This window comes from Mobula hypostoma, chromosome 18 (assembly GCF_963921235.1).
Source record: "Mobula hypostoma chromosome 18, sMobHyp1.1, whole genome shotgun sequence".
NCBI lineage: Eukaryota > Metazoa > Chordata > Chondrichthyes > Myliobatiformes > Myliobatidae > Mobula > Mobula hypostoma.
The window spans coordinates 53,754,701-53,766,631 of record NC_086114.1 but is presented as its reverse complement, the minus strand read 5'-3'; the positions used below and the strand labels follow the sequence as shown (position 1 = coordinate 53,766,631).

Below are 11,931 nucleotides of genomic sequence, written 5' to 3'. Positions count from 1 at the left end.
GTGTTTTTTTTTGTTGTGGGTGTCGTGTCTCTAATGCTTTGTGCCTGAGATGCTGATGGAAGTTTTTTTCATTGCCCCTGTGCACTTTGTCCATGTGAGAATAAACTCGACTTTGACATCCTGGAGAGACAAACAGTTGCAAGTTCTGGGTCTGTGACCATCACAACTGGAGGAAGAGAAAGATAGACATGGGGTTGGGTTGAGGTTTTCTGCGACCATAGTAATCCATTTGCACACGTTTCGTCACAAGACGGTTTTCAGCAGGGGGGAGGATGAGGGGAGAGATGCACGGAACAGGGGGAGTGTCAGTGATCGCAATGAGAATATGATCGATATGAATTTCAACCTCCCTCAGTTTGTGTTGGTGGTGGTTCAGGCAGCGGTCCGGCCACCCCGCTGCTGGGGTCCTCATTGAGCCTCTCCCAGAATCCTTCGCTCTCTTCTAGCTGCGGGAACCAAGATGGTGGGTTGAATTGGAGCGTTGTTGCCGCAGAATCTGCTGTCATCCGTTAGCAACTGCGGGTCCCGGCCATCGGCACCGGCCCAAACAGATGTGGCACCCATCTGACCGGACCTATCCGCCGATATTGCGGGCGGGGAGTGGATGGAAGCGGAGATAATGGGTCCCGGAGTATCTGCTTTCCTGGGCCCTGAGTCCCTGCTTCCGAGTTCGGGTGTCACTGGCCGCGGGGAACCGGGCTAAAGAGGGAGCAGGTTTCGGGCTTGGGCTGTCTAGCGGGGGCTGTGCTGAGTACCCGTATCTGGGATTGCGCTGGTCCCGGGTTGTATTGGTATCTCTGGCCCTCAGGTTGGGCTGGTATCCCAGTCTGTGATTCTTTGGGCCGGCTGAATCGGAAGGTTTCATCCGGTTGGAGCCTTAGACGGCTTCGGAGGTGGGGGGGGGGGGGGGGGGGGGTGAAGAGTTGTTGGTGATCTAAATTAAAATGTTAACTGATTGCCCATCCATAGAGCTGAAAAGGAGGATGCAAATTATTCAGAACTGTGAAGAGTTTTGAGAGAGTAAATGATACCTGTTTCCCGGTGACAGATAACAGGACAGACGGGTATTTGTAAGATAACTGGTAAAAGCCAGAATGGGCATAATTTAATGCAGCGGATGTTGATTTAAAAGCCAGAGTGTTGCTGGTTTAAAAAAACATTGCAAAGCATGTGGAGATAGTGGAACATAAATAGGACAGGTGAGCATATTTAATGTAAATTGAGGCAGATATTTGGATTAGTTTATCTCAAGTTGACCCTTGGGTACCTTGTGTAATTCCAATTGAATGTGAAATAAATTTAATATTTAAATTAATTCACAGCATGTTCTGGAAGAATGTAGTTAGTATACTGCCTTCTTTGGAAGAGTGGGGAAGAAAATTGTTGCAGTGTTACTTAATGTTTTGCAGCTGATTAGAAATGGAGAGTCTACGAAAGCTGTAGTGAGAAGCACATTAATACAGAGGTTGCTGCACCCCACTTGAGGGAGGTGCTATCTGAACTTTACCTTGTGTACCTGGTAACTTGAGCTGTTTTATTCAATCGACTTAAGTCATGCAGCACATCCCGGACTGGTGAAGTTTTGCTGAATGATCTCCAGAATTGTTTGGAATGCACGTGCTGTTTTATGTGCTGCCTCTGGGTTGCTGTTGAGTGAAGAGCGAAGATGCTTAACTGTTCCTGTCCTGTTAGGGTCGCGTCAGGACTAAGACGGTGAAGAAGGCCGCTCGGGTGATTATTGAGAAATACTACACCCGACTCGGCAGCGACTTCCACACAAACAAAAGGGTTTGCGAGGAGATTGCCATCATCCCCAGCAAGAAACTCCGCAACAAGATTGCAGGGTAAGAAATGTTAACCCTCCCTTAAGACTTCTGTGACCAGGTTGCTTCATAACAGTGATGGGGTATATCAACTTATTTTCCTGTGATTGCTCCCTCTGACACGTCTCTTAATACCACTGTTTGGTAATGGATCCTGTGTACACCCTAATTTCCATTTATAGATTTTACCTGTGATGCCAGTGGGTTGGGGAAAGAGGTGTGGAATTGTTTTGGTAACCATTGTAGATGAGTGTTACTTCGATATGTGTGGGGGTTTCCCCATGTAAAACCATGGAGTGTGCGCACATTGCTTTCTTGCAGATTTTATTAACATTTGAAGATTTTTTGCCTTCTACTGAAGGTTCAATAGGTACATTTAATATCAGAGAAATGTATATAACATACATCCTAAAATTCTTTTTCTTTGCCAATGTTCATGAAAACAGAGTAGTGCCCCAAAGAATGAATATTCTTGAATAATCAGCCTGTCTCTGGAGCCACAAAAATGTGGCACCCTGAAGGCGCGCTAGTCTTCCAGGCCGGGTCAAAAAGCGGCCGGTCGTGAGGCCCTGAGAGCAGGTCCCATTCCCGCAAAGAACCAAACTCAAGAGTGTAACTTGGTCAGGGTCTTCAAAGGAACCTTGAAAAGGAAAAGAGATATCAAAGATAGAAATAGAGCTGTTTCTAAAGATGCAAGCGAAGGGGTCGCATTTAGCGTCACCTTGACTTTGCTCTGCTTTCCATGTCCATGATTACTTCAATTGTTGCCTCAAAAATGAGGTAGCTCACTTACTGGAATTTGAATGTTTGTTTAAAATTGTATGAATTACAAAACGGCTCCTTCACAATGGGCTCCAATGAAGACTGAATAATTAGCCACTGACAGCAGTTTGTCAGAGCCCTCTGTCCTGGACCAGTCTTTCAAGATGTGCCCAGGTGTAGCCCCGTCTTTGAAGATCATTCCTCTCCCAAGGATGTGGTTTTTGGAGCTTCTGTTGCATTCTATAGCTCTGGGTTTTTGTAGGATGGGTTGCTGACCTCCTGGCCAACCCTTCTGCAGCCAGGCTTTGTATCGTCCATGGTGGAATTCCTATTCTGATTGGATCTATTTTTTAAAAAAAGTTTTGTAATTTGTTGCTATCTGTTTGCAAGCATGGGAATTATTGAATAGAAGAACAATGAAAATTTACAAGGTTCTATATATTTTAACCTAGGTATGTGACACACTTAATGAAACGCATCCAGCGAGGACCAGTTCGAGGCATCTCCATCAAACTGCAGGAAGAAGAGAGAGAGAGGAGGGATAACTATGTCCCAGAGGTGGGTTGATTTGCCTTTTATTGAGTTCATTGACTCCTATCCATTTACTTAAGACCTAGGGGCTTTGCATTTAATTGTCAGGATCTGTAAATGATCATAAAGCAAAATACTTGCTAACGACTTTTGGGGAGAGGTCAATTGTCGTGATATTGTTTACATGTGACTGCACTTTGTCATTTATCTCCTGCTGTAGGAGACTCAAACCCAAATTTAGTTAATGTTCCTGATTATTGGTTCTATTGGATTGGATATCTGGGTTAGAAAATTAAAATTGGGCTGACTAAGACACCTGATCTGAGGAATTTACTCTGGTACATAATAGTGAAGAATTCTTTCTCAGCGCAGGGACATCCCATAATTCTCATGCACTCCATCCAGCACTCCCATGTGCTTTCAGCGTTTAAAATACACATCCTATGCAAACTGAAGGTTGGGTAGCATCTTTTTGCCTTTCCTCTTCCAGCCAAACCCACTCTGAGCCTACCTGAGTCTGGCCCTCTCATTCTGCCTCCATTCAGTAGCAACTTTTCTTGGTGCCTAGTCAGATGTGCCTGGCACACCCCAGAAACAACAGCCATTTTCTTCCCTGAGCAAGTACCCTCAGCGCCAAACCCGTACCTGCTGGACAAAATGTGGGAATATATGACAGCTCATGCCCTTCTTTGGGCTGAACTCAGCTGACTAGTCATTGGTGGAGGTTGTCGACAGGCCCCCATAATGCGTCCTCTCGATAGGGCACAGCATAAATAGAGAACTATCATGGTCATCTTTGAAGAGAACTGAAATTGTCATAAGAGATTTTAATCTGTAAAGCTAACTAGCAAGAGTATTGTAGGAGAAGTTGTGGAGTGCATCAGGATTGCTTCTGAAAACAAAACGAAGCGGAACCTACCCAGCAGCAGTCCTTATTTTGGATTTGGCATGAGTAGTGAGGATTAATAAGAGATCTTGTAGTTAAAGATCCTCTGGAAAGTATTGGCCACAACGTGATAGAAATCCAGATGGAGTTTGAGGGAGAAATCGCTGTTTCCAACATGCATAAGGCCAGTTATATAGTGGTATAAAGCTGGAGTTTTCTGAAGTGGAGTCAGAAAATCAGCTGAGGGATGGGTTACTGGGCAAACAGTGGATATTCAAACAGCTGGTCCAAAATGCTCAGGAATTTATCCCCACTTAAAAATGAGGGATTCTGTGAGAAAGAGGCACAAACGTGATTGACAGATTGCGAATAATGTTACACTTGAAAAGTAAGACATTGGAAGTAGCTGGAGGAGTGGGAAGTTTTATGGGCTTTTTGTATTTCACTACTATATACTCAGATGGAAATTTGATTTGAGAGTGAGGGTTAGGGATAGATTGAGGGTTACAGAGGAGTTGAGGCCTGTGTTGATCAGCTATAATGGTATGGAATGGTGGAGCAGGTTTGAAGAATCTGGTGATGTATTTTTTTTTAGCTTCTCTCATTCACTATTACAGTGTTGGATTGGTTAGTTGCTGCTGTCTGTCAACTTCCCATTTCCTTGTTTGATAAATCTGCATCCTTTGCTTTAATCCAGTGTTGAGCTGCTGTTCATACAACCTGTTTGGAACACCTGCAGCTAAATCTTCAACTAACTCATCTCAGCAATTGTTTTCTTCTCTGTTATGGAGAGCTTTGTTCCCTGGCTCTGAGATTACTGAGTTAGATGGTATTTGTTTTGACCTTCAGTGTGTGCTTTTGAATTGGGGGGAAAAAATAGAGCTGTCATAACCTGCACTATGATTCACCGATCTGGCAACTCCTGTACCTCATTTCTTTTCCTGTTTGATCCTCAACACCTTTGTGTTTAAAGATCTATTGATTTCACTGTAGTGTCATCATTTTACTGTTCATAATTTCACCAGTCTGATTGTTTGTACTCCATGTGTTGAAACAATATCGTTGTTCACAGTGTCTGCTGTTTGACTAGAATTCATCTTTGCTTGTGTTTTGAAATGGTTCATTCTGAGTTACTGTTTAAATTGGCTAGTTTTGGGCCCTTCACAAGCTGCTGCCATTGTCTAAAGATGAAATTGGTTTAGTTTGTTGGATGTACAGCATGTGCAGTGGATGGGTTGCATTTAAAACTGGCTTTGATCGGTTGTTGCTTCTGTATATGCCTGGGCCGGGTGCAAGTGGCTGATCATGTCTGCCTGGCTAAACAAGAAAAGTCCACGTCCACAGGATGTCTTAAAGCTTTATCCCTTAATCAAAGCTGTTATTGCACTTAAATGCTTTCTGTTTGGAGACAGTAAAATAAAATCAACAGGCAAGTAGTGTAGTGGTTAGCACAACGCTTAAAACGGCAGCACCTAGCAATCTGAGGGGCTCAGTGATGAAAAGGGGTGGCAGTGCACCAGTGATCCCGCACATTACAGACCAGCAGCAGGGTTTCATGCTTTTGGCGGGGAATGGAAGCACTGGCAGTGTCTTGTTGTGCAATTGCAGTTGTGTTGGTAAATGTAGTTACAGTGCACAGAAAGGTTCTGTGGGAAAGAAAATTAATAACTAACTGGTTTAAAGTCTTGTCCAAAAGACTTGCTGGCCTAGAACATGTGCAGTTGGTATTACACCTAGAACTATTGAGAGGTGGAGCACAAAAACAGCCCCGCAACCCAATGTCTATCTTGGCGATCCAGTCACCTACTTCAACTTATCCTAACTTAACTTGTATCTTCACCGCAGATTCTATCCCTCATCTGCACACTAAAGGCATTTTATGGCAGCTAATTAACCAACTGACTTTCATGTCTTTGGGGGCATGGGAGGAACCCCACACATCAAAGGGGGGAGCGTGGAAACTCCACGTTGACAGAACTGGGGTTCAGGATTGAACCTGGAGTAGTGAGGCAGTGCGTATCAGCTGTATCACTGTGCTGCCCAGTTGTAGCCTGAAACTGAGGTCTGGTGTTGATGCTACCAGTGGAGTGTAAGGAGGCTGTGTCTGGCCGAAATGAGTGATCTTTACCCTCTTTTTTTGTTTCTCCCAGGTCTCTGCTCTGGATCAGGAGATGATTGAGGTGGACCCAGATACCAAGGAAATGTTGAAGCTGCTGGTGAGTGATGAGTCATTGCTGCTTTGCAGTGTTAATAAGATATGGCCTTTGTTACATAAATTTTGGATGAAGTGCTATCCTGATCTGCCCTCACTATTAGGCCTTGCTTAATACAAGATGAGGAACAATACAGCACAGGAACAGACCTTTTGGGCCACAATGTACTAAAACAATTAAATTAGTAATCAAATGGCTAACTAAACTAATCTCTTCTGACTTTTGAACTCATTGCCTCAACTAATAGAGAACAAGAATGCCATATGCCCTCTTAATCACCCTGTGAACCTGTGCAGCCACTTTCGGGGAGTTATGAACTTGAATCACAAAATCCCTCTGCTCATCAATACTGTTAAGGATCTTACCCATGGCAGTGTACTGTCTCTTTGCATTTGACCTAACAAGCTGTAACACCTCACATTTGGCGGAGATAAACTCCATCTGACATTTCTCCATCCATATCTGCAACTGATCTATATCCCATTGTATTCTTTGTCAGTCTTCTATGCTGTCTATAACACCACCAACCTTCGTACCATCTCCAAACTTAATAACCCACCCATTTACATTTTCACTCAGGTCATGCCAACCTTCGGAGATCCCAGTCTCAGTACAGATCCCTGTGAAACTCTCCGTAGAATAAGTCCTTTTGACCAGTACCTTCAGTCTCCTATGGGCAAGCCAGTTCTAAATCCAAATGGCCATTTCACCATGGGCCCTGTGCATCTTAATCTTCTAGATGAGCCTCCCATGAGGGAGCTTGTCAAATGCCTTACTATAATCTACATAGACAACATCCACAGCTCTACCGTCATCAATCACCTTTGTCTCCTCTTTTTTTTAAAAAAAGAATTGAAATCAAGTTAGTAAGAGCTGCCTTGGTCTGCACAAAGCCATGTTGATTCTGCCTAATTAGATGGTAGTTTTCCAAATGCTCATAAATCTTATCCCTTAAGAATTCTCTTCCACAAACTTTCCTACCACTGATGTGAGACTCGGTAGTGGATAGTTTCCAGCATTATCCCTGGTTCCCTCCTTAAATAATAGAGCAACGTTAGGGACTTGTCAATTCTCCAGGACCTTGCCTGTGACTACAGAGGTCACAAAGATATTGTTTAAGTCCCCAGCAATCTCTTCACTTGCTTGTCTCAATAACCTGGGATATATCCCATCAAGCCAGGGGACTTATCTACCTTACTGCTCTTTAAGAGACCTAACACAACCATCTCCTCTACCTTGAAGTGCCCTAACGTCAATATGCTCAGCACTGATCTCCCTGTTTCTTAGTAAATACTGATATAAAGAACTCACCCACATCCTATGCATCCAAGGAAATGTTCCCTCCTTTATCTTTGAGTGGCCCTTCCCACTCTCTAGTTATCCTCTTGATCTCAATGTACAGTGCCTATAAAAAGTATTCATCCCCATTGGAAGTTTTCATGTTTTATTGTTGTACAACATTGAATCACAGTGGATTTAATTTGTCTATTTTTGACACTGATCAACAGAAAAACACTTGTGTCAAAGTGAAAATAGATCTCTACAAAGTGATCTAAATTAATTACAAATACTAAACACAAGATAATTGATTTGTATAAGTATTCACACGTTCAAGTCAGTATTTAGTAAATGCTCCTTTGGCGGCAATTACAACCTTGGGTCTGTGTGGGTAGGTCCCTGTCAACTTTGCACATCTCAACACTGCAATTTTTCTACATTCTTCTTTACGAAACTGTTCAAGCTCTGTCAGATTGTGTGGGGATTGTGAGTGAACAGCCCTTTTCAAGACCAGCCACAAATTCTCAATTGGATTGGGGTCTGGCATGGCTACTCCAGGACATTAACTTTGATTTTAAGCCATTCCTGTGTAGTTTTGGCATTATGCTTGGGGTCATTGTCTTGCTGGAAAACAAATCTCTCAAGTCACAGTTCTGTTGCAGACTGCATCAGGTTTTCCTCCAGGATTTCCCTGTATTTTACTGCATTCATTTAACCCTCTACCTTCACAAGCCTTCCAAGGCCTGCTGCAGTGAAGCATCCCCACAGAATGTTGCAGCCACCACCATGGTTCACTGTAGGGATGGTGTGTTTTTGATTATGTGCGGTGTTTGGCTCATGTTCTGATAGCCAAAAAGCTCAATTTTGGTTTCATTTGACTATAGGATATTCTTCCACTGCCATGAGTCTCCCATAAGCCTTCTGGCAAACTAGCTGAATTGTTTAAACAGTGGATTTCTCTTTGCCAGTCTCCCATGAAACTGCAACTGATAAGCACCAGGGCATCAGATGTTGTATGAGTGGCCTCTCCCATCTCAGTCACTGAAGCTTGTAACTCCTCCAGAGTTGTCATGGGTGGCCTCCCTCACTATTCCCCTTCTTGCACGGTCACTCAGTGTTTGAGGACAGCCTGCGCGAGGCAGATTTACAGCTGAGCCACATTCTTTCCATTTCTCGATGATTGACTTAACTGTACTCCAAGGGATATTCAGTGACTTGGAAATTTTCTTGTATCCATCTCCTGACATGCTTTTCACGGAGTTGCTTGGAGTGTTCTTTTGCCTACATGGTGTAGGATACTGACTCACCAGCAGTTGGACCTTCCAGATACGGGTGTATTTTTACTACAATCAATTGAAACACCTTGACTGCGCTCAGGTGATCTCCATTTAACTAATTATGTGACTTCTAAAACCAACTGGCTGCACCAGTGATGCTTTGGTGTGGCATATTAAACGGGGTGAATACACACAATCAATTATTTGTGTTTTATATTGGTAATTAATTTAGATCACTTTTTAGAGATCTGTTTTCACTTTGACACAAAAATTTTTCTTTTGATCGGTGTTGAAAAAGCCAAATTAAATCCTCTGTGATTCAGTGCTGTAAAACAATAAAACATGTAAACTTCCAAGGGGGTGAATATGTTTTATAGGCACTGTGTATATATAGAATAACTTGGGTATTCTTTAATCCTTCTTGCCATGAATCCTCCTGGTTTTCCTAATTTCCTTCTTGAGTTGAATGTATTTAAAGAAGTGGATGTCTCTTACTAGCTTTTGGGAGTAATCCAAAACAGAAGTTGTATTATAAGTAAATCACTTTCATAGTTCTTGTTTATAAGTCAGTTTCACTGACTGCAAATAGGTGTACAAATTGTGTGAAGGACCTTGTGACAGTGTATAATCTTAAGCTTCCCTGGTAATTTCAGTAGAGCAACATTTGTATATCAAGTCGTCACTTTTTATTGTCACTTCAACCATAACTGCTGGTACAGAACATAGTAGAAATGGGACCATGTTTTCCGAGACCATGGTGCTACATGAAACAATACAAAAACTATACTAGACTACAGACCTATCCAGGACTGCATAAAGTGCACAAAACAGTGCAGGCACTACAATAAATAATAAACAAGACAATAGGCACAGTAGAGGGCAGTAGGTTGGTGTCAAGTCAGGCTCTGGGTATTGAGTCTGATGGTTTGGGGGAAGAAACTGTCACATAGTCTGGTTGTGAGAGCCAGAATGCTTCGGTGCCTTTTTCCAAATGGCAGGAGAAAGCTTGCTGTTTCATATGTTGGCGTTAACAACCGACGAGCAGCTTAGAGTTTTCCCGGTGGCTGTATGGATCTTCCAGTCAGGAAGAAGTTGTTCTTGTCTGTAAACATTTGCATTATATTGCACTGAAGGCCATGGCTGACCTTTCAGCTGTGGGGTTTGTGTGTACACAAGTGTTCTTATCTGGCTAATACAGGCCATTGATGACAATGATAAGAGGGTCTGCCCTGACAACTCAGTCCTGACGAAGGGTTCCGGCCCGAAATGTCGACTGATCATTTCCACGGATGCTGCCCAACCTGCTGGGTTCCTCCAGCGTGTTGTGAGTGTTGCCTTGGTCCTTGTGTGTGACCAGTCTTGGATGTTTTTTTACTCAGTAATTTACTGGTTCTGTTGAATGGTGGAGAGTAGAATAAAAAGACCATAAAATGGGAACCTGGTACATTTAATGTTAGAAATATATACAATATACATCCTGAAATTCTTTTTCTTCGCAAACATCCACGAAAACAAGAGTGCCCCAAAGGATGAATGACAGTTAAACCATTAAACCCCAAGGCTCCCCCTTCCCACGCACAAGCAGCAGCAAGGCAATAACCCCTCTTCCCCCCACCCCCACCAGCAAAAAAAGCATCAGCGCCCTCCACCGAGCACTCAAGTGTGCAGCAAGCATCAGTAAATACACAGACTTGCAGTACCCCAAAGACTACTCGTTCACTCGGTAATTTTGTCCTACCACAGGCTCTCTCTCTCTCCCTAATAAAGGAAAAGAGGTGTCCCCATTTCACAACAAGAGGGGAGGCATAATAAACAACTCACTGGTTTACAATGTTAAAGGTCTGTTGCCTCGCTTTTTCCGAGCTCTCTGGACACACAGTCCCCGGCAGCTAATCCGATGTTCTGTGTTCTCCCACGATACTTCAGTCAGAGACATCGGCCTAGAATCGGCACGTCTCCAGAGCCACAAAAATCCGGAACCCTGAAGGTGTGCTCACCTTCCAGGCTGCATCCTTAGGGTATCACGTGTCTGTATCCATTCTTAGAATTTCCTTAGATCCATGGAGTGCACTGAGCTACTTTTTCTTATTTATTAACTAGTAGAGTGGAGAATGTTAATACAGTTCTCATCCATGTGTCCCTGAATATCTTGCTGTGCAATAGTATGTAATGAACTTTACCAGTTGGTTTGCTTTGTTTAATGGATTTCTCACCCGTTCCTTACAGGACTTCGGCAGCTTGTCCAATCTTCAGGTCACACAGCCTTCAGTGGGAATGGCCTTCCGGACTCCCAGACTCTAAAGTTGTTTCTACTATGTCCTTAGAATAATAAAACAATAAAAAGGAATTGCTGGCTTTGTGTTCTTATTTATGTTCTGTAACTCAGCTTCTCCAGCTGCCTCCGCAGTTTGGCAGTAAGGTGAGTGACCCGTGTGTTCCTGGAGTGCAGTTAATGTGGCTTCTGCAGGTTTGACAAGATGTGGTATAAACTGAAGGTTTGAAGCATTGTTACTGAACGGGGAATGGCAAGACGACAGTACTTATTGCTGACTTTAAAGACAGCTACCAACTGTTTTACGAAACACTCTGGAAACCCTAAATTAGAAAACCTTGAATAGTACAGGCCCTTTGGTCCATGATATTGTGCTGACCTTTTAAACTACTCCATGAGCAATCTAGCCTTTCCCTCCCACGTAGCCCTCCAGTTTTGTCTATGTGTCTACCTAAGAGAAACATTTTGAAATATTCTACTTAAAAATTGAATTCCACAATTCTTTAAAAACCTAGCTGGTTTGCTGAGGAGGTGGTACAGGAACCACGCTGTTTTTAGGAATAACTTTTCAGATTTCTGAACAGTCCATGAACGCAACCTCAATATTCCCCTTTTGCAACAATATTTTTGTTTTGCACTACTGTAAAAACAAATTTCCTGATGTGTCCATGACAATTTTAAATTTTACATTTTGCCTTTGACAATAAAAGCTGAAGGCCCAGCTATGCTGGTAATGTTAGCCATGCTGTATTCACATTTTCACTTGGAAAGTTCACCATTGCTTCCAGGACTGACAAGTACTGAGGAAAAGCTTGAAAACTTCAAATTGAACTGGGCAGCAGTCTGCCTGTGCTAAAACACTCCCAAAATATGGAACGCAAACAACAGG

The 11,931-nt window shown here is 43.0% G+C and overlaps 1 protein-coding gene across 1 annotated transcript; it reads left to right on the top strand.

The window, feature by feature from the left end:
- The first annotated feature begins 324 nt into the window (after nt 1–324).
- Nucleotides 325–11,117, top strand: LOC134358225 (small ribosomal subunit protein eS17). The gene is made up of 5 exons (XM_063070234.1): nt 325–463; nt 1,693–1,844; nt 3,038–3,143; nt 6,153–6,218; nt 10,997–11,117. The coding sequence occupies exons 1-5, from the start codon at nt 461–463 to the stop codon at nt 11,069–11,071; spliced, it is 402 nt and encodes a 133-aa protein (XP_062926304.1). The 5' UTR covers nt 325–460; the 3' UTR covers nt 11,072–11,117.
- Nucleotides 11,118–11,931: the final 814 nt, after the last annotated feature.